Raw genomic sequence first — 27,733 nt, forward strand, 5'->3', positions numbered from 1 at the left:
AATCCTATCCATAAGCACAATGGCTGGAATGGGATTTCAGGTTAGGTGGGGTGGGAGGGGAAGCCTCTGACTTTTTTTTTCCCCAAATCAAGATTACCTACTCCCATCTGCCTATTAGACTTGGTTTTTGGCCCTTCCTCACCCTGTCAGAACCCCCTTTCCCCTGCAGGATAGTGATTTAAGGCCTGTGGGGCTGTTCTGTTCCAAGCATTGTGAAAATGTCACTGGTAGAAGTCCTGGCTCTTTCTGAGGCCCGGAGGGAGTGGATTCTCACCCAAGGAGCAGTTGCCTGTTTTTCATCTTCCCTTCTGCCTGGGCTATTTGGCCTGAAAATTTTGGCCAACCTCGCTTGGTCACTCTGGGCTGGCTCCAGCTTGGAACCTAACACCTGGGCTTCCAGGTGCCATCTTGAGCTTTGAGCTCCAGGCACTTCATTTTCCTGTAAGGGGAGCCAAGTCCTCTGAAAAGTTCTCTTCCTAATGGTCCCTTACACTTGGGCCAGAGTGTGATTGACTCTCTGCTCTACCACTTTCTCTCCAGAAAGCAGTTATCTCAGCCTCTAGTACCTAAAAAGAGACCCTAGGTCTAGGTTTTCTTTACCTTTCCTTTCCCCTACCCTAGACCTCTGGCTCCCTTTCTCATAGTGTGTCTGGTAGCTCCAGGAGGCCTAGTGGTAGTGCTCACTCACTCCTGTTGGATGCCACCTGTAGTCAGTTTCCTGTCCTACCTGCCTCTCTTTCCTGGCCTAGACCTATATGGCCATGCCCTAGCTCTGCTCTTGGGAAGGCCTGATACCTGTATGTGACCCAGCTTGTCCAGGCCCTGGGATGCTGCATCTCCAGGCAACTATGCACTTTCCTAGGGAGGGAACCAGTATGAGAAGTGGGGGCTGGGCATGAATTCATCTCCGCTGGATGGTCTGTCTTGGGGGTGTGGTGGAGGAAGGCCCAGGTCACTTTTGGGAATCCTCAGGTCTGGCCAGCCAGTGACCTGTTTTCGCATTTTGCTGGTGCCTCCTGCTCCCCCTTGTTTCTAGGAGACACAGACCATTGTCCAACTGGCAGTTGACCTGCCTGAGCTAATGTCTGTCTGTGGTAACTGAGTGAACCTTAATAAAGGGGAACATTTGGCCCTGTGTGTCCTGCTGCGTCATGTGTCTTCATGTGGGCCTGTGTGGAGCCTCACTGTGGGCTGTGGGGCTTGGAGGTAGGGTAGGGTGGGTCAAGTGGGTCTGTGGCCTGTCATTCCCCGGCGCCAAAAGTCACACACCTCTGTGTGATTCCTTCTGAGGCAGCCTTGAGTCGGCCTCCTGCCACAAAGGCTCCTGTCTGTTAGGAGTTCTGAGTTGCCTGAGGAGGAAGTAGAAGGCTGGATTAATGGGTGAGGGGTGGTTTGGTCCAGATGGTCGCTGCAGGCAAGGGCAAGAGTAGAACACAGAAGGCCCCCACCTCAGCTCTCATTGATGGAGACTGGCAGCAGATTCAGCAGCCTCAACAAACACAGGGCTTGTGGGGGTCTCGATGCTGGAGAATGAAGAAGGCAGCGAAGTGTACCCAATATGCTTTCTCCTGCTGCTTTCCTTTTGCCAATTCTGTGCCCTCCATTTGTATTGCTGTGCTGACCCTTTAAGCTTCTGGTCATCCCTCAAGATTTCAGCTTGAGTGACTCCTCTGAGAGGGCTTCCCTGCCTCTCGTTTGGTCCCTCTGCTCCCTCATGGAGGATCTATTCTGTAATTTCCTGTCCCCCCGGCCAGGCTGAAGAGCAGGGAGGAGTCTGATTTAGCTCCGTATCCTGTGCATTTAAAACATAGGAGTGGCTCGGCAAATGTTCAGTATAAAGTGTCCCAATGATGGGCATTGTGTATGTGTGGGATGAGGGTGTGGGGTGAGGAGGTGAGACAATTAGGCTAGACCCAGAAGAGGGCACCAGCACTAAGAACGGCAGGATTCTCCCGAGTGGACTACAACTACCAGGAGGCAGATACGTAGACTACAGCTCCCAGAAGGCTGCGCGACATGTAGGCAGCCGGGCGCCCTCGTGAGACTACGTGCTAGGCGGAAACGGCGGAAACAGCGGAAGGGGCGGCTGAGATATCGCGATATTTGGGGCTGCCCGAGACGCGCCAGGCGTGGGTGAGGAGTCTAGGGGACTTTGGAGGCTGTGTCCTCTTGGCCCGGCGGTAGGGAGGCCCTGGGAGCTTCGCCGACTGTCGGTCCGCGACTATTTATGCGTGACCTCACTTTGGCCCGCGCGCGCGTGTGTATGTGTGTGAAGGTTGTGGGTCCGTGGGGGTGTGTGACCTCAGTTTCCTATCAGTGCCCGTGAAGCTCAGCTCGCCGCTGTGGGTTGGCGGCTGTGTCTGTGTGGGGACTGTTGCGCCTTTGGGACTGTACTCACCTGTGTGCCGGCGCATTTAGGACCGCTTCCTCGCTCGAGTCTGGAGTGGGGGATTTGTATCTGTGTGTTCCCACCCCTGCTTTGTGCTGCCCTGCGATTGTTCAGTGCCTTTTTAAACTAGTTTAAAAGGTGGCCCCATCAGTTCCCCTTATTTTAAAAACGGTAAAATAGAAAAAAGAAAGCCTTGGTATGTTGGAATTGTATCCTCTAGATCCGCCTAAAAGTGCTGATGGTTTTTAAAAATTAGAATGAGGCTAAATTTTACCAGAGAAAAACTTTCTCTTGTCCTTTAGAGGCCTGTACCAGGCGATAAACAGGAGAGATTGCTATAGTCGGAGAATTGGTGAATGTTTTGGGAGTCGGGTGTTTTCCCCACGTTTCTCGCAGTGGCTGTAACTACCTTGAAGTAGCCAGTGTGTGTGCATGTGTGTGTGTGAATATGATACTTAGTTAACATTTTATATGGTATATATTAGTATATAATATATAATATACAATATATAATACAAATATGTATAAAATATGTATAATATATGTATATATCCCCAACATGTGGGCTTGAGGAGGAGTGCCTAAGCTGCATTGCAGAAGCTGCAGAGTCAAGCATGCCTGCCTCTAGCGAGAGAGGAGCAGTTTTAGCAGAATGCCAAGGTCTTGAGCTCTCTCCTGAGTTCCTTGCCTTACCTTGGGGACAGGGATTTAAAGTACCCCGTGGCCTTTTAATGTCTTTGGATTTGGGGGCAGGGTGACATTTTGGGGAGCTAGAAGTTCCTCATTATTAGGAGGGCAGAATAGAGTGTGTTGACTGGTGGAAGATAGGGCCAGTGCAAAAGCCTGGGCCAGGAGTGAGGGGCTTTAACGTTAGGCTAAAGATTATAAGCTCTTATTGGATCCTGGATCCCTGTTCCCCCACCCCCCCATGTTTGGTTCTGCTTTGTCCTAGGCCCCAGGCCCTCACTGTTCCTGTGTTGGGCAGTGTTTGTACTGTCTGGCCCTTTTTTAACCCTGGTTCTGTGTGGCTTCACACATGCCCCTATTGTGACTGGCAGGTATTCCTGAAACCTTTACTTAACTTTGCCCTAATTAAGCTCATCAGAGGAGGTTTACACATCGCAAGCTTGCCACAAGCAAGCTCTGGCTCTGCCTTTTTTTTTTTTTTTGAGCGCACACGCATGAGCAGGCAGGGGAGGGACAGAGGGAGAGAGAATCTTAAGCAGTTTATGCTCACGTGTAGCATGATGTGGGACTCGACGTGGGGCTCGATCTCGCGACCCTGAGATCATGACCTGAGCCAAAACCAAGAGTCCCACACTTAACCTACTGAGCCACCCAGGAACCACTGTCTGGTCCTGTCTTTATAAGGAGTAGAGAACCTGCCATTTTTCTGGCTGTGACTTACCTGCATGACTGGTGTCCTGGGAGCTTAAGGCTCAGTAATCATAGCCTTCAGCCCTTATAACCTCTCTGCATGCTAACTCTTCCTGCTGCTAAAGAGTTCTCCAGCAAAGCCCAGAAAAATCAGGCACTATCTACAGCACCTTGGCTGTGCAAGTAGGCGGTTCTAACAGGAACGGCCTAGAGTAACAGACTTAACTGGTTTGGGATTTGATCTTTTTTGAACGTAAACATAAAGAACTGCCAGCTATCACACTTCACAAGACTGTTAGGTTGAACCAATTTGACCTTGCTTTCAAATGTTTGTTAGATTACCCACTTTTTGTTACTCAAGTACCTATGTCCCCCACCCCCAACACCCAACCCACACTCACTTTTCTCTAAAGGTAGGTAGGCTTTGGTCCTTAGCAAGTCTTGCTCATCAGGCTAAGTTGTAAATCTTGGGCTATATCACCTACTGTGGGGAAGTAATTGCCCTAGGTTTTTATTTATTTATTTATTTATTTATTTAATCGAGCGCCCGAACAGGGGTAGGAGCAGAGGGAGAGGATGAGAGAATCCTCAAGCAGACTCCCTGCTGAGTGTGGAGCCCGACTTGGGGCTCGATCCCAGGACCCTGAGATCATGCCCTGAGCTGAAATCAAGAGTTGGCTGCTTAACCAACTGAGCCACCCAGGCCGCCCCGTGCCCTCAGTTTAACTGATTGCTTTCAGTAACCAGTTCCTTAGGAATGATATCAGCTTGATGTAGAGGAGATTTAGGGCCTGCAGAGATGAAGTTCAGCCTCTGGTTTGGCAGGAATCTCCCTGTCCTGGCACCAGTTAGCTGGGGTGGGATAGGGTCAGGGTTTGAGCTCTGGTAGGTAGGTTTCCCTGGAGAATCAAGAATATGCCTCCCTCACCTACTGAAGGTGCTAATCAGCATACTGATCTGGGAAGGGGCTGACTGGTAGGCCCTCTAGATCCTGCCAGTTGCCAACAGGGCTCACCAAGCCCTGGAGTAGACTCATTTGTGCTCTGGGCAAGCATGGCCCTGGCTGAGGCCCTGATGTAGAGCAGAGACTGAAACGGAGCTGGCAAACAGAACTTTGGGGGAGTCTTGCTTTAGGGAACTGGTCTGTGCTTAACTCCTGCTGATTGTTTCCTGGGTCTGGGCATCTAGGATCTTTCCGGGTAGGAGTGGGAAAATAGATCCAAATAGGATCCTCAGCTCATGTGGATGTGTGCCTGAGTCTTGAAGGCAAATACTGGGCAGAGAGGCCCTCGGAAACCAAGGAGCCTCTGGAGTGAAGAGGAAGCCCTTATGGGTGTGCAGCCACGGACGTAGCCACTGGGTGATTCACAGATAACTTCCTCCTTGGGGTTTGCCTTGGTTTCCCCTCCCACTGCTGATTCTGCCCATTTTGAGTGCATCTTCCAGGACTCTTGTACAGAGAGCTCTTAACTGGTGTCTTTCATACATTGACTCAGAGGTTTCTACTGGAAGGAGCTTCAGAGATCACCTGGTCCTACCTCTGTATTTTTCAGATGAAGAGACAGGTCCAGGGAGGGAAGTACCCTGGGCCAAGGTCACACACCAGCTCAGGAACACAACCATGGACAGGGCCCAGGGCTCCTGATGTACCAGCCAGGCTTCTGTGCCAGTGTCTTGTGCCCCACACCTCACCCTGCTTCAGAAGGTACAGTTTATTATTCCTCCAGCAGAGGTTTAGGACCCACCAGGTGCCTGGCTCTTGGTGATCGGACCTGGTCACACATTCAGGGAGCTTGCTGGTGGCAGTGGTGGTGGTGGGGAGGTGGAGAGGGAGAGGCAAGGAAACAGGAACAGTGGAATCACTTATTACCAGACAGTTGCATCCCAGAGAAGGGCCCATCTCAGATGATTTTAGGTGTGACTCTTCACAACTCATATACAGATACCCCAAAGACAGTGGCATGTCTTGCACAATTCTTTGCCCAGTGCTAGATGTCATTAGTCCTCAGTGATTGTTGCTGATGGAGTAGGTACGTTTTGCTGACCCAGCTTGCAGAGTGTAGGTTTTGGTGTGTCCGTCAGCTATATTATCTCGGGCACTCACTCCTAGCAACATCTGAGGGCCAGAGGAAGAAACCAAGCATCTGGTCCCATGGGGGTGTCCAACATCCCCTTTAATGCTTGTTCCTTCCTGGGCTTGGATTTGCAGAGTGGTGTCCAGTTTGATCTAAAGGGACGGTGACAGAGAGGCAAATGTTTCCACTCCCTGGATCACCCAAGTCCTGTTGCCTAGGGTTTACCACCTCTCAGGTGTCCCTGAACCCGTGCCATCCTGCTACTCCTTTCAGTCAGTCCAGCCTCCTCCCATCTCCACCTCCAGGGCCCCGTCCATACTTGGCACAAGGACTATCTTTCTAAAATGAAAACTCACCTTGGCCTTCACCGCTCTTGACAGTGCCTTTGACCCGATTGCAACCTTACCTCCTGCCACCCCCTACCTCCCATCACCCTTTAGCCTCACTCCTAAGCTGCTCCTTGTTCCCCAAACCTGCCACCCTCAGGCCTCTTCACCTTGGTGGGATTATTCCTTCTTGCATGGTTATTTCCTTCTTTCTCTGGGAAGCGTACTGGTCCTTCAGGACTCAAATTGAATGTCCTTGTTTGGGTCTCTGACTTCCTCAGACAGTTACTCCTGGGCAGCCAAGGCCCCTGGTATGGACCTTCCTCACAGCACTGGGCCATATTACATGGTACCTGACCTCATCAAATCGTGTGCCCCCAGCCGCTGGGACTGCTCACCCCTCAGTAACCCGAGTATCTGGCCCAGGGTACTCAAGACAGTTTGGTCGAACGTATGAATGAAGTGGGTGCCCCTTACTCTGCTTTTTGATTTTAAGTCCTGACAGAGCTGTGTGGAGGCCGTCCTGGCAGGCTCCCGGGATTCGAAGCCATTAGACCCCACATGGAATCCAGTGCCTCAAGTCCAGCTGCTGCACCCTTGGTGAAGAGACAGTTCCATGTTCTCGTGGGTGTCACTGGGAGTGTTGCAGCCCTGAAGTTGCCTCTTCTGGTGTCTAGGCTTTTGGACATTCCTGGTGTGAGTATGCTTTTTAGACAGCGTAGCAGTCTGATGGTGGAGAGCTGCCATTCCTGGGGCTGGCCCATTTTTATGCAGTGCATGGGGTTTTTTGTTAATGGTGGTGTTTGTGGAAGCCCTCTGTGTGCATTAGTGTGTAGGGGAGGCAGGAGACAGTCCAGTATAACCGGAAACTAGATGAGAGGGTGTGGACAGTGTGAGGGGAGACTGGGAAAGGAACGCTTGGCTGAATAGAGGGTTTGGGTTCCCATATGCTGATCCTGGTTCCCCAAGGTGCTGGTGTGGGAGGAGGGCTGGCTGGAGAAATGCAGTACAGTTGCGGTCTCCCCTTGCTGCCTTGGGCACCCCACCCCCGTTTCATCTTGAACACTGCGGCTCTCTTCTCCCTCCTTGTTAGACACCGTGGCTGTCCTGTCGGTCCAGATGCACTGGGATGTCAGGGGTACCCCATTGCCTGCGGCTCTGGTTTCAAACTGCTCCTTCAGGTGTTCAGAGATGCCCAGGGTCCTCCACAGTGTATACATCAAAATGTACCTCCATTTTGATCAATTTTATATATTTGTATATATTTTTATATAGTAGGGTCCTGGAGCAAATTCTTCTTTGGGAAAAGTTCAAGGCTTTAAACAATGTGAAATCCAGCAGGTATTGACCTCATTTCCTTGTCTGGTCTCTAAGGTCTGTTGAACTCTCACTGCCTACACTCCAATGGCCTTTGCTTTGGCCTGGTCCCTGCCAGGCTGTGCTGCCCTCCTATTCCTCTGCCTCTCTAAATTCTGCCCAAACACTTTATAAGAAAGCCTTCCTGGCCTGCTTCAGCCCATGTGGCATTGTTCCCTTCCTTTTAAAACTCATTTGATGAGGGGCACCTGGCTGGCTCAGTTGGAAGAGCATGCGACTCTTGATCTCCAGGTTGTGAGTTCGAGTCCCACATTGGGCATAGAATTTACTTAAATAAAATACCTAAAAAAAAGAAAACAAAACTCATTTGTTGTATTATTATTTTTAAAGATTTTATTTACTTATTCCAGAGAGAGAGAGAGCACAGAGGGAGAAGCAGGCTCCCCACTGAGCAGAGAGCCTGATGTAGGACTCGATCCCAGGACCCTGAGATCATGACCTGAGCCAAAAGCAGACACTTGACTGAGCCACCCAGGTGCCCTCATTTGATGTATTAAAGAAAAACCTGAGATGGGCAGTAAAGTGGTAAAAACAGGTTTTATTAAGAAAAACTACCACAATAAGGGAAAAGAGACCTCAGCAGAGAACTGGGCTTGATTCCAAATACAACAGGGAAAAGTGGGGGTTTGTAGGCAAGGAGCAGGTGGAGGGCGGTGGATGGAAAATTACTAAGAGGAAATACCAGGACTAAGGGGGGTTCTGGCTAAACTGTCCTGACAGGATTCTTAGTGCAGGCCAGCCAAGGTGATCAATCATCATGTGAGGGTTGTTGAGGGATGAGGAGCCTGATGAGATATCCAGGCTGATCAGATATCGAGAGTGGGGGATTCTGGCTAAACCCACTTAACAGGAGCTTAAGGACCAGGCCCCAGGATAGGCTTAGTCAAAAAAGTGGCGCAGAGGAGCCTGAGTAGAGTTTGGTCTGGGAGAGAATCTTGACCAAGCTGTGGGGAATCTTAGGCTGTCTTTGACATTGCTCATGTTGTTGCACGTTCCTTTTGTTGGGTTCGCCGCTGGGGCCCAGGCTGTGCTTTTTCCCTGTATCTATGCGTACCTTTCGCAGTGGCACAGGTGCATGTACCCAGTGTGTCCAGCAGGGGGCGGTGCTCACTTGCAGATGATCATGTCAGGACTGAAGGCAGGGGTGAGAAATCTTTTTTTTCCCCCTTACTTTCCACAAACTTTCTACCCAGAAAGTCACCCCCTCACCCGACCCCTCGTGCTGGGACAAGCGGTGAAGCAGGCAGCCAGAGATGCCAGTCAGGCTAGAAGGGGGAAGGGAGGTGAGTCTCGTGGCTGCTGGGCACTGGTGCTGCTGGGCAGTACTACCTGTGGCCTGCCCCACCTGTGGCCTGCCCCTTCTCCCCCGTAGGCCCAGAACCCTTGGGAGGAGCTGGCTCACTAGACCCATGAGGGCGGGAGGCCTGGAGGCCTGGAGGCCTGGAAGGGGTTTTTGCAGCAGTGACAGCCTCTGTCCCCTCGGGAGGCAGGGAGCCATGCAGTTCCCTTTTCCCATAGCAGAGCAAGTGGATTTCCGGACTGGGGAAGGGGGGGCAGGGCGTCCTATCCCAGGAAACAGATGGGCAGCCTCAGAGCTGGGGGAAATGGCAACTCCCCCGCTTCCTGCCGTCCCGTGCAGCCAGCATTTACAGGGGTGTGAGGAAAGGGTTGCGTGAAGTAGGGAGGCTCTCCAACCCACCCCAGGCCCTGGCCCTCTGACGGGGACAGGCCTTGTCTGGAATAGGAACTTGGTTCTCTCTTGCTGGCTGGAGCCCATCTGAAAGTTAGGCAGCCAGAAGGGCACTGACCTAGGATGGAGGACTTGGAGCCTGCCTTTCTCATTTAAAATAAAGTGGATTACAACCACCCATTCCCTCAGGCTCTTGTCAAGGCTTGGGGAGGGGACACCAATGAAAGTTTGTCGTCCTGTGCCAGGAGCTGTGCTTAGCTAACAGTGTTTGTTTCCTGTCCTTCACCCTCTCCTTTCCCCTTGTCATGTCCTTTGGGCCAGCCACGTGGTGGGGTTGTTGGGGTTGGCGAGACAGCCCGTGTGGGAAGAGCTGTGGGATCCACAGTCCAGCTGCTCCCGTGGAGGGGCCCGCTGCCCTCTCACTTCTTGGCCAGCTCATCCTGTAGGTAGAACAGCTCTCCGAGGAGCCTGGGTTTCCTTGGTGGAGTCCTTGTGAGACAACCAGAGGGGGACCCTTGCTTGGCCCGATGCGTGGCCTCCCCACACTCCCTGATGGTACTGATCTCCCCATTGCCCTCTTTCTGGGTCACCCCCAGGAGCAGTCTGTCCCTTGGAATGGTCCTTCTCAGCTGCTTGCCTACATCATGGATTCACATGCTCAGGGCTTTCCTGAGCTCCTGAGGCATTTCTAGATTTTGGCCAGCAGACAAGCAGCTGAAGTGTGGGCTGCGGGGAGCTGGGTGATTCTACAGATCTGGCTCATAACTGCAGGTGTACCTCATTTTATTGTGCTTTGCAGATACTGAGTTTTCTTACAAATTGAAGATTTGTGCCAACCCTGCATTGAGCAAGTCTATCGGTGCCATTTTTCCAACAGCCTTTGCTCACTTTGTGTCACCTTTTGGTAATTCTCATAATATTTCAAACTTTTTGATTATTGTATTTGTTATGGTGATCTGTGATCAGCGATTACAACTTGCTGAAGGTTCAGATGATGATTAGCCTTTTTTTAGCAATAAACTATTTATTAAATATTTATTTTTATTTATTTTAGAGAGTGGGGGAGGGACAGAGGAAGAGAGAGTCTCAAGACCACGGGGCTGGATCTCACAACCCTGAGATCATGACCAAGAGTTGGATGCTCAGCTGACTGCACCACCCAGGCGCCCCACAATAAACCACTTTTAATTGAGGTATTGTTAGAAGTGGGGGAGGGAGAGTAAGGTATCCTCCAGCCTGAGAAGGCACTTTGAGACTGAAAAATGAGCCACTCCATTCCATTAGAGACACTTATTCAGGGGAACTTGCCGATGGGTGGGAGGGCAGGCAGGTTGGGTGGATGACGGTCCAGGCGCTGCGCAGCTATGCTCTGCCAAGTCCACACCTCAGTCTACAGCTTTTAGAGACTGAAGGGCATTGTGATGAGGTCAACGAGTCGTTCTCTAACGTGGTGTCTGTGTACCACTTCAGGGAAGGTCAGAACAACCCTTCCCACATTCTGGTCAGGGCAGACATTAACCACCACAAGGCCTGAAACACACAGTCTGGAGGGAGGTCATTGCTCGGGCACGAACAAGATGGAGAGTCCAGTATGGGGTCGGTGTTGTCTGCACTCCTCCAGGCACGCGTCTTGCTTTTTTTTAGACATAATGCTATTGCACACATAAGAGACTACAGTGTGGTGTAAACGTGACTTTTATATGTGCTGGGAAACCAAAAAACTTGCTTGGCTAGTTTTATTGAGATATTTGCTTTATTGCAGTGTTCTGGAACCAGACTCGCAATGTCCCAAGGTGGGCCTCTATTCCTGACTCACAAGTGTTGTCCAGGCACCCCAGGAGAGCCACTGGCTAGAGCCTGGCCAGGGAGACTGTGGAGGGGGGCAGGAGAGGGGTGGATTTGGCCTCACCTCACACACCAGCAGTCAGGCAGAGTGCCACTGCCAAGAATCCTGGGATGCTTTCTGTGGTGGTGGGGAGTTGGATAGTGGGGGCTGGCTGTACCTCAAGAGAGGCAGCTAAGCCTAGACGATTTCTCATGCTGGGATTCTGGGCAGTTCAGGTCTTCTTTATGGCCTCGGTGTTCTTAGCCCTGCAATGAAGAGGGGGGGAGGCAGGTACTAAAATGAGGTCTTCAGGGCCTCTTCTGGTACTAGTCGAAGATTCTAGAGGTGAAGGCATAAAGGGATAGGACCCAAGGGCGGCCCGAGAGGAGGTCCTGGGATGCGCGAGCTTCGGGGTGTTTGCAGTTCCACAATTATCATGTAACTGGGTGGAAGTTCTGTCTGAGCACCCCCTCACTTGGATGGAGGAGACAGACGGCTCTCTAGCTTTTGCCCCGGCAGGCATCAGCAGGGCTGCAGCCAGCGGGGCATTTCGAAAGGTGGAGGTCTCCCATTTGGGGAGCTGGCAGGACAAGTTTAAGTTTCTTTCTTTTCTTTTCTTTTCTTTCAGATTTTATGTATTTATTTGACAGAGACAGCCAAAGAGGGAACACAAGCAGGGGAAGTGGGAGAGGGAGAAGAGCAGGGAGCCTGATGTGGGGCTCGATCCCGGGACCCTGGGATCATGACCCGAGGCAAAGGCAGACGCCTAACGACTGAGCCACCCAGGCGCCCCATTTTCTGTCTTTTTTAAAAGATTTATTTGAGAGAGAGAGTGAGCAAGAGAGGAGCGAGCACAAGCCGGGGGAGGGAGGACCAGAGGGAGAGGGAGAAACAGACGCCCCGCTGAGCAGGGAGCCTGATGGCCTTGATCCCAGGATCCTGGGATCATGACCTGAGCCGAAGGCAGATGCTTAACAGACTGAGCCACCCAGGCGCCCCAAAGGTTAAATTTCTAGAATGCCTGTCAGGACATTGACCACTGTCGAGGGTGGGGGAAAGATGGTCCCACTCTCATGCACTATGAAGTAAATTCTGCTTCTCTGGAGGACCATTTGGCAATGTCTGGAGAGACAGAGTGTTCATAGCCCTTATTCACCCATAGGATTGAATCCTGTAGGGTATAGAGATTCACTGTATGTACAAGGATGTTCATTAAAGCATTGTTTATCATTTCAAAACAAAACCAAAACTGGAAACAAAACGTCCGAGGATAAAGAGCGCTCTGGTGCAGTTTGGGTCCAGCCTCGAGATGAATTAAGGCAGCGGTTCAGAAGAATGGCTGGATCTCCATGTTGATGCGGGACAGTCCTCAAGATGTAGATGAAATGAGCCTGGTACAGGAGTTGGTGAATTAGGGCCCACAGGCCAAATCTGGTCTTGTTAACCTCTTTTTGTATGGTCTGTGAGCTAAAAATGGTTATTACGTTTTTAAGTGGTTGAAAAATTAAAAACAATATTTTGAGACACATAAAATTACGTGAAAATTCAAACTTCTGTGTCCGTAACATTTTATTGGAACACAGCCACACCGTCATCTAAGTATTGCCTATGACTGCAGCCTCGCTACTACAGAGTTGAGTAGTTGTGACAAAACTGAAAATAGTATCAGGCCCTTTAGAGAAAAAGTTTGCTGACCACTGGAATATTGTATGGTTCCTTTTATATGTTCACATATCTGAGTTACCACCTGCAAATTTTCCTCTGGAGGTAGTCACCTTTGTGCAGAAATGCGGGCAGGAAGGGAGGCTTGCATTTTGTATCATTCTGTTCAAACTTCATTTTTTAACCTCTGTGTATATTTATTTTTAAAGTCAGTGGGACTCTTGGTGGGAAAATTATGGAACATTCTTTGCAACTTTATGCTTTTTTTAATGCTCGCTGAGAAAAGGAAGTGGGAGAAACGAGGCCTGGTTTGAGGTTTTCCTTTCTTTCGGCGGGGGGGGCGGGTTACCTGCCTGCCCTGTGGTCCTGTTGTGGAAACTGGTCTGTCCAGCTGTACTGCTCTCAGGCATTTATTTAGGTTTCTGCTGGTTTGGCCGGCCCCTTCTGCCCTGGTCAGTTCCTCCAGGGAGTGAGCACTGCGGTCTGCCTTTCGAGTTCCTTTCTTGAGAATTTTCTCTAGCTGGGGAAGGGCACAGAGGGACTGGCAGCTTGGTCCTGCTTGAATGGCAGGAAGGGCTCTTGAGACCAGAACACCAGCTCCCCCAGGAGGCCCAACTGGGAGGCTGATGGAGAATGGCTTTCCCCAGAGAGCCTGGTGGGAAAGGGCAAGAGGGCTGGGATGGCATAGTGAGCTGGATGGGCCCCTGAAGGCCATGTGGTTTAAATGGCTCATGGCTCAGAGGAGGAAACCAGGACCAGAGAGGAAGAGGGATTTGCCCAAGACCTGCCCCCCCCCCCATCCCCTAGCCAGTGAGCTGGCAGAACTGGTGCTTGGGGCCAGGTTTCTTGACTCCTTTCAGCAAGTGAACTTGAGGAGCTCAGATCTTGAGCATAGGCATTCTGTGCTCAAGCTAACCATGGCTGTGAGGATGAGAATTCCCAGGACATTGTGGACTCTTACCTGGCCTGCCTTGCTTCATGGTCAAGGTCATATATACCGCACCTACTTGTTAGACTGAGTCTTTGCTGAGGGCAGAGCCCGTATCTTACCAGCTGCGGCCACCATGTATATGTAGGCTCAATAAATGTTTGACAAGTCAAGATATCGGGCACCTGGGTGGCTCAGTCGGTTAAGCATCTGCCGTTGGCTAAGGTCATGGTCTCAGGGTCCTGGGATCGAGTCCCATGTGGGGCTCCCTGCTCAACGAGGGTCTGCTCTCCCCTTCCCTTTATCCACCCCGCCCCCACTTGTGCTCTCTCTCAAATAAATAAAATCTTTTCAAAAAAAGTCAAGACATCATTATGAGCTGGAACATTATGAGTTGGGACAGCCACCCAGCCAACCGGAACACCCTCAGGGATTTGGTAATGAGGCCACCTCCTCCACAGCTCCCCACCCTATGTGCTGACTGCCCTGGCACCAAGAGTACTTTTTCCTAGAGTATGCCCACCACCCCCACGCTCAGATTCGTGTCAGCTTCTTGGCTGGTTCCCAGGCTCTGGGCACAACCAGTGTCAACACTGGTCAGCTTAGTGTCAGGGGCCTCTGCTGGGTGTGCCAGCCCAGAGGCCCGAGCCACCAAAGCGCAGGGTTTCTTGCCCTGTGGCAGCGTAAGGCATGGCGGATGCTTCCTCTTTAGAATCCTCAGCAGCCTCCTGTGAAGCTATCATCGCCTGCCCTACTAGGAACACCTGCTCTTTTCGAGCTACTTGGCTGGGGGTTCCGGCTGGATTTCTCCTTTACTTGTATATGCCAGAGCTGTGCTATCTAGTACAGTGGCCACTAGCCACATTTAAATTTAAATTATTAAAATTAAATTAAACCAAAACTTCAGTTCCTCAGTCACACTAGCCACACCTCAAGGGTTCAGTAGCCCGCATGTGGCAAGGGGCTGCTCTGCTGAACGGCACAGGTGTGACATGTTTCTGTCACTGGAGCGCTCTGTTGGATGGTCCTGTAGAGAACTGGTTCTCACCTCGGGCAGCTTTGCCTCCCAGGGGACACTGGACTATGTTCGGGGACCTTTTTGGTCGTCAAACTTGGGCAGGGCGTGCTACTGGCTCCTGATGATAGTAAATAGTGGCCAGAGATAGGGTGGGAGGGGGAAATGCAGGCCATGGGATTTGTCTCAGCCTATGGCTGTGAAAGTGCTTCTCCCCAAGTCCCTTTGGTAGTCTGCCCCGGAGGCAGCCTGGGCCAGACTAGGCCTAAAAGAAGATGTGGAGGTATCACTCCTAAATCTGTTTCCATTTCCCCCCTCCCTGACTCTCCAGCTAATGTACCTTCAGTAGAGAAAAGGAAACTAAATTTACCAATTGGTTTCAGGAAGGAACCTCTATAAATGCCAGGCAAAATGCAGACAGTTTATAATAAGGTCTGGCCAAGCCTTGGTCACATCACACAGAGAAGTTCAGGTTTTGTTTTGTTTGAAGATTTTATTTATTTATTGACAGAGAGAGACACAGCGAGAGAGGGAACACAAGCAGGGGGAGTGGGAGAGGGAGAAGCAGGCTTCCCGCGGAGCAAGGAGCCCAAAGTGGGGCTCGATCTCAGGACCCTGGGATCATGACCTGAGCCGAAGGCAGACGCTTAACAACTGAGCCACCCAGATGCCCTGAGAAGTTCAGGTTTTAAATATTAGATATAAAAACCCCTGGCAGGGGCCTCACCAGGGGACCAAGCTCTGGCTGCCTTTCAGGAACTCTCCAGTGTGTGGGAGATTGTTTTAATCCTAGCTCTGCTTCTACCAGGACCCACGAGGGGTATAAGAAAGCCAGCGCGGGTTCCTGTCCTTAAGAGTTTTCTGCCCTGCCAGGGCTCCTCGACATTTGCTAGGGGAAAGGTCAGGGTGAATGAGTGAGTAGTCTTGAGTTATTTAGTATCTCAGAAGGTATAGCACAACATGTCCTTTTTTTTTTTTAAGGATTTTATTTATTTATTTGAGAGAGAGCACTTGAGAGAGAGCACAAGAGGGAAGCGGGTCAGAGGGAGAAGCAGACCCCCTGTCGAGCAGGGAGCCCGACGCGGGACTCGATCCCGGGACTCCAGGATCACGACCTGAGCCGAAGGCAGTTGCTCAACCGACTGAGCCACCCGGGCACCCTTCTTTTTTTTTTTTTTTTTTAAGTGTGCAGACCTAGGGCCTAGTCCTTGGCTGCCAGGACATTTGGCAGAGTGAATGAAAATGAAAGGACAAAGCCCATAGGGCTGATGAATTAGATCAAGTGACATCCCTCTAAAACCAGAAAAACAGGCTCGGGCCTGCTGGACAGCATGAGGGTCAAGGAGAGGCAGCTGCTTCAGTGGGGTCAGGGGACGGGCATCGGGAAGGATCGGCTCATCACATACTCTTAACATTACTCTTGAGGTAAAGATCCCGGCCCCAGGAAGCTCCCTAACAGTGACTGTGTAACCTGGGAGGCTAGCCGCAGAAGGATGGACTTCGAGACTGGGGGAGGAGCTCAGAGGGAAGAGTTCAAGCAGGGGCCCAGGGCAGGAGGCTTCACCTGGATCCCTGGTTCAAACTCCCTAGGGGCCAGGCGAGGCTCAGGCCAAGAGCTGAGAGGGAGGAGGGAGCCCCAAAACAGGGCCATTACAAAACTGGGAATGTTTCTGACTAGCCCTAGGCACAGTCCTTACTTTTGAGAACTGACAGGCAGTTTGGGAGTTAGGGAAAGTAGGGGAACTAGATCTTCAGGAAGTAGCTTTCTAGATTTCAGAATAGAGGATGAACTGGGATGTTCTTTTTTATTTTTTTCTGCCCCTACCCTGAACTAGGATATTCTTCTTTTTTTTTAAAGATTTTATTTATCTATTTGATAGAGCACAAGCAGGGGGAGCAGGAGGGGGAGGGAGAAGCAGGCTCCCTGCTGAGCAAGGAGCCTGACTGGGAGCTCAATCCCAGGACCCTGAGGTCATGACTGAAGCCGAAGGCAGACGCTTAACCGACTGAGCCACCCAGGCGCCCCTGAACTGGGATATTCTTTTTTTTTTTTTTTTAAAGATTTTATTTATTTATTTGAGAGAGAATGAGAGAGAGAGAGAGCATGAGAGGAGGGAGGGTCAGAGGGGGAAGCAGACTCCCCGCTGAGCGGGGAGCCCGATGCAGGACTCGATCCCGGGACTCCAGGATCATGACCTGAGCCGAAGGCAGTCGCTCAACCAACTGAGCCACCCAGGCGCCCCTGAACTGGGATATTCTTAAGTGGCACATTGTTCAGGGTGGTTGGGAAGCTCTTAGAGATGAAAGACAGTGGTCCCCATGAGGAAAAGAAGGCAGTATCCAGAAACCAGTATGTCTACCTGGGAAGCTGTCTGTTGAAGGAGATTGGAAAACAGTTAAATGGAAAGGAGGACGTGTAACCAAAGATGGAGGTAAGAGCGTGGCCCAGAGGCCACCAGAGTGAGCTGAACCTTGCCCTGAAACTCAGGACGACCAACAGCGCCATTACATATATTTGGGAAAGGAACAGGGAAACATGGCCTGGTCTTGGAGGCCAGTGGTACAATATTAGGAGGGAACAGAAAGAAACCAGAGAGACTCTTGTGTCCCATTTTGTTTCCATCTTTTGAGCTTGAAAAAGCAGGACAAATGGTGATAGAAGGGACTTGAACCCAAGTTGGGTGATTCATCCCCTGGGCAAATTTCTGTCTGGCTGGCGGCCTACAGGACGGGTGGGAAACAGCAGAGGTCCTGGGGGCTAGAGATGACTAATGTCTAGATGAGGTCTGCAGACACTTAGAAAAGCTCTCAGAAAGTGGTTGTCACTGGGGCTTGATCAGGCTCATTGGGAACAAGGCCTAACAATTTCAGTTTATTTTTTTGGACCTCAAAGTACTTCTGGATTGAGGTGAGGCCTTTAATAGAGTCTTAGGACATCCCCCTGGACCACCTGACAGTGATGTCAGCATGTTTATAAACAGTGAAAGATCCCACTTTGAAAGGACTCGTTCTTGATTCCTCCCACCTCCCACCCCTACCCCGTGGACCTTAGGGAAGAGCTCTGCTCTTGACCTTGTTCTGTTCATGATTTGGTTCCTGTCTTGGGGTGGGGGTAGGGGGCTCCTGATGGTGGTGCTGGCTAAGAGCAGGACTGAGATCTGAGGAACTGTCTGTGGGCCACCTCTGGAAAGTGGAATTTACCAGGGCAATGTGACAGACTGCATTTGGGACCAGAACAGTAGTTGTGCAGGTACAGGCTGGGGTTTGTGGCTTAGCAGCAACATGGTGAGAAAAACTCTCTTGAGCTTGCTGATTGCAAACCACATATATGTCAGCAGGAGGATGTGGCTTCAGGAAGAGGTGCTGTGGGCTCAGGCTCCACAGACAGACACTCAGTGGGTGCCAGGGACGTGATGCTCCGGGTCCCCTGAGCCTGACCCAACGACAGCAGGCAGGCAGAAGAGAAGCCTCCTGTCTCTGAGTTCTTCAGTTCTGGGAGATTCCATTCCATTTCTTTCATGATTTTTCTCACCTCCATTTTTCTGCTTTCTGCAACTCAGGCAGATTTTGGACCTCTTGAATTGATCTTCTGATTTTCTCATCTGTTTTTCTAACATTATCCATCTTTTTTATCTTTCTTTTTTCTGCAAGATTTTTTCTACACTTATTCTGAGTTTTTTATTTCACTGTTTATAATTTTAATGTCCAAGAGTTCTTTTTTATTCCCTGAATGTTCATAAAAAAACAAGAGCATCTTTTTTTTTTTTAAAGATTTTACTTATTTATTTGAGAGAGAGAGAATGAGAGATAGAAAGCACGAGAGGGAAGAGGGTCAGAGGGAGAAGCAGACTCTCCGCTGAGCAGGGAGCCCGATGTGGGACTTGATCCCGGGACTCCAGGATCATGACCTGAGCCGAAGGCAGTCGCTTAATCAACTGAGCCACCCAGGCGCCCGCATCTTATCTCATCTAATCTGCTAATGCTTCCTTCTAGTTCCATTTTCCAGAAATGTGTGGCCATGTCTTACCTGCTGGTTTCTGGGGTTGGTTGGTTGGTTTTTGTTTTCACTTTATTTGATTTTTTTGGTCCTCTTCTCTCCGTTCTTGGTTCATATCATTAAAAAAAAAAATCCCTTTTATTTCAGTGGGATTTTGGGGGGCAGCAGAGTTTGAATGTACCTTATTTAACTGAAAGTTTATCCTTTTACTTAACATTTATATATCCTTTTTTTAAAAATATTTATTTATTTGAGAGAGTGTGAGCGGGGGGAGGGACAGAGGCAGAGGGAGAAGCCGGCTGCCCACTGAGCAGGGAGCCTGATGTGCGGCCCAATCCCAGGACCCCGAGATCACGACCTGAGCCAAAGGCAGACGCTTAACTGACTCAGCCACCCAGGCGCTCTACCTTTTTTTTTTCTTAATGTTTTTAAGTAATCTTTACACCCAACTTGGGGCTTGAACTCACAACCCCCAAGTCACAGGCTCCACCAACTGACCAGCCAGGTGCCCCAATATATCCTTTTGTTTTAAAAGTGTCTTTTCAGACACATTTTGATGTGATAGAGGGTTTTAAAAATCCAGTATGAGAGTCTGAATTTTGATCAGGGAATTTAGCTCATTATCTATTGCTCTAATTACTATTATATTAGGACTTAACTTCTGCCATCTTACTCAGTGCTTTCTACTTGTCATGTGTCCTCTCTGCTTTTCTTCCCTTTCTGATCCTTCATTGTGTGGCTTGAGTTTTCTGCTGGTTTGAACGTGACCTGTTCTTCTGGTTAGCTCTAACTTACCGTTCCCCTGCCTTTCCTTGCCACTGCCCTGTATCTTGAGAGTCTCGGCACCGTCCTGCCTCACTCTGCTGTCTCCCTGCTTGTGCTGGTCCCGGGTCGGCTCCAGGCCTTGGTGCCGCGGAGAGAAGGCGGCCCTGTTCCTCCGCCATCTTGTTCAGAGCTGCCGTGGAGGGAGCACCGGTGCTCAGTGGGAGTTTGGCTGAGGTCTTGTGCGAGTTTTGGGGATGGTAGATTCTAAGGGAGAGTGAGGGAGAGTGGACATGTCTGAGAGCTCTCTAGTAGAGCTAGAAATAGCAGACCTTCTGAAGTACCCGAATTTTGCTTCTCTGGGACGTCTGCTTCCGGTCCCAGCTTTGCTCTTACGTGTTGTGTGGAATGCTGTCGCTGCCACAGGATAGGCAGGAAACAGATGAGGAGGGGGGCCTCAGTGAGACGGTAGGGATGGATGGGGCCTCTGTGAGTGGGCATGGGCACGCTCCATCCCAAGAGGCAGCCGTGACGCAGCACCACCATTATCAAGTAGGAATGTGGGCCCCAGAGTGCCAGAGCTTTTAGTTTTTCAAGAGAAGCCAAGAAATTGGATTTTCTATGTGAAATCTCCCGATCTGTATATATTGGCTCAAAAATGTTTATAACCTCATGCAGGCCAAGTGGCATGTCTGCAGGCTGCATCTGGCCCGCATGCCACATGGGATTCCTGTTCTAGCCAGTTGATGATTCTGTCCTCATCACCCTTGACTCTTCTGTCTCCTGGATACATGTCCCCTAGAGATGTGATTTTCTACACCCTTCCCTCCCAGCCACTTCTTTGGAGCTCGTTTACTCTGCCAGCGTGTTGGTTTAACACCTCATTTTACAAAGGATGGCAACTGGGTCTAGTGCTGCCCACACGACTAACCATTCCCCTGTTTGCATTATGAATTACTTGTGGATGAGGAGTGTGAAGGTAAACTTCATTCTTGCCCCACGAGTGTAGGGCACAGAGGTTTGTTTTTTTTTTTTTCCTGGAGTCTGTCTGCAACCAGAGCCCACAAGGGCTTGTTCCTAGAAGTACGAGAGAGGACTCTGCCTTGTTTTCTCGCTGGGGCATGGATGCAGCCACATCGTGCCAGGCCCCAGCTCCCCAGCGCCTTGGCCTGCAGAGGGCAGGGTTGCGGTATGGATTAGAGCTCTTTGGGGTGGCCCCTCTTACCCTGCATTCCTTCCTGTCTGCCTCTCGGCCCGAGTGGCAGGAGCCTGCAGCTTTATATGCACTGGGCAGTTGGTGACTCATTCCTCAACAACCCCTCAGATGGGGAAGTGAAACGGCCACATCTGGTGGGGCCTGACCTTTGGGTGACATCGGAAGTAGCTATGCAAACATGGGGCTCACTGCCGAGGAGGGAGAAGTCTTTTCCACAGCCAGGCTGTGAAGAAAGCACTTGCCTGGCCTGGCCCCGTGCGGCCTCCAGGCCGGTGGCTCTGGTAACAGTTTCCTTTCCCTCTCCCTCTCCACCTCCATTGTTTTCTCGGTGACAGCTGGAAGTAGCAGTGGTCACAACCGAGAGAGCCAAACATTTCTACAGCCCCCAGGACATTCCTGTCACTCTCTACAGCGACGCTGATGAATGGGAGGTCAGTGCACAGGGGCCCCAGGGCTGAGTTCCATCGTGTTTCTATCAACAGGACAGCAGTGTCCTCCCTGCTGCCCGTGGTCCTGGAGGCCAGAGCAGTCAGGCTAGGCTCAAGTCAGTGGTCAAGGCCCTCTGGGCAGAGGTGATGAGGAAAACATCTGTGTAGCTTCTGGCCTGCAGGAGGCCCGAAGTCTCCTCCCACCCCAGGCAGAGCTCGGCCCTGGCCCCGTGCCTCAGGTTGAGTGTCCTTGCACTTATCTGGGCTGATGAAACCACAGAGGAGCTCCGTTCCCAGCACCCTTGTCCACGTGGCTCCCAGTGTCAGGGCTGTGGAGGGCACCTCGCTTCCCACGGCCGCTGGGCTCTGCGTCTGGTCTCCCGCAGCGGGGCAAGCACCGGCCGATTCACCAGACATCGAGTGTGGGCCTCACAGGGGTGCCCTGCCAGGCATTTCGAAACATTCTCAGCCTAGAACATTTCTGACTGGCCTGTCTTCTCCACCCCACCCCCTCCATTCTCGCCGCCCCAGAGCCCTTCCACGGGCTTGGACAACCCAAGCATCCGCCTCAAGCAGACAGGCCAGGAGTTCCGTGCCAGATGTCAGTCCTCTTGAAAACCAAACCATAAAGGGAATAGCTTGGAGAGACAAGGGGTGTTTGTTTCCTCAGGCCTGGTTTCTCTCAGGCTGTCGGCTCCACAGCTGGTGCTCACCAGCTTAGCTGTGAGAGGGAACAGTAGTGGACTTGGACAGGGCTTGCTCAGGTGGTCTCCCTCGGTTTCTGACTTACGTATACCTCCCGCCGCAATGAGAGAGTAGCCAGCTTAACGACTGCATTTCCTTCCCTCTGCCAGATGTGGAAGTGCCGATCCGACCCAGTTCTCCACATTGACCTGCGGAGGTGGGCCGACCTCATGTTGGTGGCTCCTCTTGATGCCAACACCTTGGGGAAGGTGGCCAGTGGCATATGTGACAACTTGCTTGTGAGTGACTCTACCCTCCTCCCTCCCTGGGCCTCACTCCTGGTTTGCTGAGCTGCAGACTGCCTTTGTACGGGGTTCTTGCCTTGGAATTCTTTTTATGGTGGGCTGATTTGCCTGGAACAGTGTCCCCCTGGACCCCCTCCCCTCCAACTGGTGTCACCTATGTTCCGGCCAGTGGACAGATGGATGGATTCAGCTTGTGTGTGCTCTCTTGAGGGCGTCCACCTCTCACCTGCCCTCCTGATGCTCAGCTCTTCTCCCTTTGTCCCTCATTCATGGGCTGCCCTTGATGTGCTCTTCTGTTGGTCTCCCTGCCCAGCCCCACTGCCTGCCCCCCTTAGCCCTGCCTTCTCCCCAGGATCTGGGTATCCACATGGGTGATCTGATAAGAGTGTTTACTTCCTCATGGATCTCTTGTGCACACTTATCTCTCCTGTAGCATTGGCCACAAGGCAGAAATGCGGTTTTCCTGTGTGTTAGGGAAAGCTTAGAGGGGAAGGGAGGAGAAAGACAATGAGAGGTGCCAGCCGATGGCTGGTAGAGGAGAGGAACAGAAGTCCAGATGCACAAAGTGGGGATTGTCCTCGGCCTAAGGGACCTCCAGGGAGCTGTTGTCCTAAAAGGCCTTGTTTATATGATCCTCCTGGGAAGAGCTAGGTGTGTCATCTCTCTCCTCCCTCCTTCTCCATTATTACCCCACGTCCCTCATTCATTGAACATTCCCCTAACATGAACTGAGCCCCATGCTGAGAGACACACAGAATACGGAGAGCTCATAGTCTGGAAGGAGAGGGTTGTTGGTTACCCACACAGGTGAGAAGGAAGTATGCTCTGGTGTCTGGTGTGTGGTACAGTCTTCAGTGACCCCAGTTGGTCCTTTGACAGTGGACAGTGCTGGGCATATAGTAAGTGTTCAATAAATACTGTATGTATGAGGTCATTAGTCACTCTCCTTTGGCAAAGAGCAAGGAGATTTTCAGAGTTTAATAGGACGAAGAAGTAAATAATGAAGCTGGGTCAAAATGTTGGTGGGTCAGATAGGAGGTTAGTCTCCTTGCAGGCTTATTGATGGGTGCGTAAGGCACTCCTCGAAGAATCCACTAGTGATTGAAGCATCATTTGAATAAGAACACAGGGTGACCAGAAGAAGAGTGACACACAGATGATGTAGCCAGGAGCAGGGGTAGGGGGGTACGGAGAAGGGTGAGCCTGGGGGTGGTGTTATTCAGAAAGCTTCCCAGTGAGGCTGGTGTGTGGCTGACCGGGCAGTTGGAGCAGGTGAGGCTCCAGGCTACTTTCATCCCTGTAGGCCTGAGTGGTGTGTGACCCGCACCATCTCAGCAGATTTCGAGGCTTCCCACTGGCTGGTCAGCACCAGCTGATGTGATGAAGCACACTGACCTCTAGGAGGTATGCCCCAGGCTGGGCTGGCTCTCGGACGGCTCCTTTCTTCCCCTGCAAAACTCTGCTTCCCTTTTTCCTTCAGAGCTGCCCTCACTCCGTGAAATCTTCAGGGTTCCCTCCTCCTGAATTGGCTGAACAGTGGAATATGTTCCTAGGACCAGTCCCCAGGCCATTTGCCTCAAAAGGTTTCACTTGAAGGCACAGATATTTCAAGGAATTACAAATCTCATAGTTTATTTTATTTTAGAGAGAGTGAGCAAGAGAGAGCAGGGGCGAAGGGAGGGCAGAGGCAGAGGGAGAAGCAGACTCTCCGCTGAATGGGAGCCCAACATGGGGCTCGATCCTGGGATTCTAGGATCATGACCTGAGCTGAAGGCAGACGCTTAACCCACTGAGCCACCCAGGCGCCCCTCTCCTAAAGTTTAAATTGTCATCATCCTTGCTCTGTGGCTCTGTACTCACTTAAAAGATGTTTTGTCCTTTTATCCCTGAAAACGTCGCCCTGCTGCCCCCTTCCTTCAGATCTCCCTTTCCAGTGTCTAGAACCTGGGGTGCTAGAAGAGCAGCGTGCTAGGTGTGAACCTATGCGCCAGGCCTCTGGGCCCTTGGCCTGGGTGAGGTGCACCACCATCTGCCCTCTAGCCCACTCGGGCCCTCGCCCCTTCTTTGTGCTAAATAGCCAAGCAGAGGGGCGCCTGGCTGGCTCCGTTGGTAGAGCATGCAACTCTTGATCTCGGAGTCGTGAGTTTGAGCCCCAGGTTGGGTGTGGAGATTACTTAAAAAAAAAAAAAAAATAGCCAAACACAACCAGAAAGAGGAGTGACTTCCTTGGGGCGCCAGTCTAGCTGGGAGCTGGTCTCCTGATCTATATCTAGGCCTTCTCGCTGCCCAGGCAGCTTCCCAGGGGCAGAGCTTGAGGTACTGAACAGAGCACTGACCAAACAGCTGTGACTGTGGGAACTGAGGCCTCCTCTCATCCCTCCTGCTGCCAGAAGGTTCAGAGGAGCTGTGGTTTGTCTGTGAAGGGCTGAGCTGCGAGGTGAGGTGGGAAGAGCCTAGAGAGGCATGGGACATGGAGGTATTGGGTTTGTCTTCTGGTTGTTGGTGCGCTGTGCTTTGAAGATGCTTAGAAACCCCAAGCCAGCGCCCACCACACTCCACACGCCATCAGGGGGCTGCTTCTAGGTATGTTCGTGACTCTTACAGAAGTGGCAGGTGGCACGGGGCCAAGAGGAAGTGTGACTGAAACTGTCCATTCCGCCTGGTTGCCACATTGAGAGGACTCGGTGGGAAACAGACGCTGGTGTCTGGGACTACACAAGCAGCCAGGTCCTGAGGCAGCGGGCCGTCCCACTTCCTTCCTGTCCCCAGGAGAGGGCAGGGGCACCCAGAGCTCCAGGCACCGGCTCGAGCCTGCTCACGGCATTGTTTCCGAACTCCCCCCTCTCTTCCCACACGGGCTGCACTTCAGGGACGGGATGTGCTGACCGTTGTCTCCCCAAGGGGCGCACGGCTGGGAAGGAGGTGCCAGAGCAGTCGGGGAACCTCGGGGCTTATTTCTCCCCCCTGCAGCCCCTGGCCCGGGGAGCCTGTGCCTGTATTAGTACTAGGAGCTACTGTTTCGGGAGCCTGTCCTTGATGCCACACCCTGTGTGAAGAGCTGTAAGCATTTCCGGCCTCTGTCCTCGGAACCATCCAGTGAGGGGGTCTTTTGCAAAGAGGAAGCTAAGACTCCTGACATTAAATTACTCCTCCAAGTTCTCCCGGCTTGAAGTAAGAGTAGATAGCACAGTCGGGACTTGAACCCAGGTCTATGTGATTTTGCAACCCACTGAGCGGGTGGGTCCCTTTCACAGTTCCTCTGGTGTGTGACTTGGTGGGATGGCCTGGAACTTGGGAGGTAGTGAGGCTGTGTGGGACGGTGGAAGACCCTACGGGGCGGCGTGCAGGGCTTCATGCCCTGGATCATTGTCTCCATGGGAGCTTGGGGAATGCAGCTTTCCCATGTGACATGGACAGCACCTTCTTTATAGGGTTGCAGTGAGGTGCGTGGGATACTGCAGGGGAGAGGGTTTTTGTTATGTGGAACGTGTTCTCGTGCCAAGCTTTAGCCGGCCTCAAAGTAGAGCCGGGGTTGGGTGGATGGGCCCCACCCAGTGAGTGGTCTGGGCCTTTGCTTTGGGGGTAACTGCTCCCCTGGCTGGCTTCTTTCTGTGAGGTGTGTCCCACAGTGGAGAAGCCTTGTGCTTTGGCTCAGAGAGCCTGTTCTGCACAGGAGTGGGGGTCTGGGTGGAGATGGTGGGGCCATTGTGAGTGTTGGGGGAGGACCTCCTGTGTGTCAGGCCCTGTGGGGAGGTGGAGAGACTGAGGAGACACGAGATGGGGGGACACGGACAAGTTGCACCCAGTCATCCCAAGCCCTCTGGCTGTGACCCAGAGGACAGTGGGTAGGATTTGGGAGCGCTGGAGAGGGGTGGCAGGCAGAGCGGCAGGCACCCACTTGCCCCACTGGGCCCTTCTTCACAGACCTGTGTCATCCGAGCCTGGGACTGCCGCAAGCCCCTGCTCTTCTGCCCAGCAATGAACACCGTCATGTGGGAGCATCCCATCACGGCGCAGCAGGTGGGCCAGCTCAAGGCCTTCGGCTATGTTGAGATACCTTGTGTGGCCAAGAAGTTGGTGTGTGGAGACCAAGGTGGGCATCTGGCCAGGCTCATAGGCCATCCCCACAGCCCAGAGTCACAGCAGGGCTCAGCTCCAGGGTCAGATCTGGGTCCACATCCCAGCCTGTTGTGACCTCAGGCAAAACTGTTCTCTGGGCTCGGTTTTCTCGTCTGGGAAATGGAAGTCTTAATTCCTCTCAGACTTGGTAGGATTAAACGAGATAGTATATGTCAAGTGCCTGGTGTCCCTGGCAGGCAGCCCGAGTACACAATGGTTACTGTGACTGTTCCTGGGGCCTGACCTGGGGATGCCTCGGAAGGGATTTGATGGGTCTGGCTCCTGCAGACATGGTCCTGGCCTTCCAGGCATTGGGCTTTCGGTGGAGCACTCGGGAGCACTGAGCAGGGTGGGTGGGGGCTGGGCCCCTGCCTCAGTCTGCAGGCTACAGCAGAACCTTGCTCCCTAGGTCTAGGGGCCATGGCCGAGGTGGGCACCATTGTGGACAAAGTGGAAGAAATCCTCTTCCGGCATGGTGGCTCTCAGCAGAGTTGAACCCAGGATTTCTGTCACGTGTGTCTCTCTGCACTCAGCGTGTTTTCAGGCCAAGTCTATGAAGAAGGTGGATGTTGGCAAAATACGGTGAAGACTTCTGCGTTTACTGGGGAGGAGTCTGGCCTGGGCCGGGGGCCTGACTTGCCTCAGGTTCAATTAGACCAAAGGCCCAGGTCCTGACTTCTTTCCAGCTAAGAGATGCCTGCTTTCCAGAACCCTCCTCCCCTTTCCCTGGGATTAGCACAGCAGGCTCCTGTATGTCCCTGTGCTCTGGGAGGGGGACTGAGGGATGACGGAGAAACCTTGGTTCTCCCTGGTGCCTGGGAGCTGCTTCAGCTCCTTGGTGGGCTGCCCAGGCACCATGCAGAGTCAGAGAAGCCTGTGATTAGCAAGACGCTGAGATTCTCCGTAGACCATAGGGTGAGATCGGGGGTAATGGGGAATAAAGAAGAGTGACCTGTAGGAGTCCGTGTCCTTCCTTTACTTCTGTCTGTGGTCTCAGAGATCAGGGGCATTGCTTGGTGTGGTTGGCCAAGGGTCGGGGCTGACAACTGACCTGCGTGTCTTCCTGCCAGTCTCATGTGGTGGTTAAGACAGACCCTAGTTCAAATCTCAGCTCTGCCATGTGCTAGCAAGGCTAGCATTCCTGGACCATGGCTCAGGGCTCTCAGCCTTTCTGACTCTCGCTTTCCTCATCTCGATAATCCTGCCCTCACGGAGTTGTTGAGAGAATTAAATGAGGTTATGTGTGCAAGGTACCTGCCTCCCTGCCTCTTACATAGTAATAAATGTCAACTAAAGGGAAGTTAAAGCTAGATATGTATTCATACCAGTGAGCTTTGCTAACATTTACTGAAATAGACCCTCTCATTGTGGGAAAAGTAAAATCCCCAGCCCTAAGCTGACGTGGCCTCTATGCAAATGACAGGCACACAGCCAGCCAGCCAGCAGGGTCGGAACCTAGGTCCCTTGCTTCCCAATGTCCTCATCAGCTTTGCTGCACCTGAGACCGGGACCTGGGTGTCTGTGCCTCCCCTCCGACCCCACCCAACGGCACACAGGA

The 27,733-nt window shown here is 51.9% G+C and overlaps 1 protein-coding gene across 3 annotated transcripts; it reads left to right on the forward strand.

Annotated features, from left to right (window-relative positions):
• The first annotated feature begins 2,044 nt into the window (after positions 1 to 2,044).
• On the forward strand, positions 2,045 to 27,428 carry PPCDC (phosphopantothenoylcysteine decarboxylase). 3 transcript variants are annotated; one of them, XM_028100245.2, is made up of 7 exons: positions 2,045 to 2,133; positions 5,320 to 5,471; positions 6,664 to 6,863; positions 20,975 to 21,070; positions 21,922 to 22,050; positions 25,981 to 26,149; positions 26,585 to 27,428. In XM_028100245.2, exons 2-7 carry the CDS (start codon positions 5,411 to 5,413, stop codon positions 26,668 to 26,670), a joined length of 741 nt encoding a protein of 246 aa, XP_027956046.1. In that variant the 5' UTR covers positions 2,045 to 2,133; positions 5,320 to 5,410; the 3' UTR covers positions 26,671 to 27,428. The 3 variants fall into 3 exon arrangements, with proteins under 3 accessions (XP_027956046.1, XP_027956047.1, XP_027956049.1); XM_028100246.2 differs by lacking the exon at positions 20,975 to 21,070; XM_028100248.2 differs by lacking the exons at positions 20,975 to 21,070; positions 21,922 to 22,050.
• Positions 27,429 to 27,733: the final 305 nt, after the last annotated feature.

The sequence above is a fragment of the Eumetopias jubatus genome, unplaced genomic scaffold (assembly GCF_037043125.1).
Source record: "Eumetopias jubatus isolate StellerSeaLion01/CBP00866 unplaced genomic scaffold, mEumJub1_p1.0 scaffold_7, whole genome shotgun sequence".
NCBI lineage: Eukaryota > Metazoa > Chordata > Mammalia > Carnivora > Otariidae > Eumetopias > Eumetopias jubatus.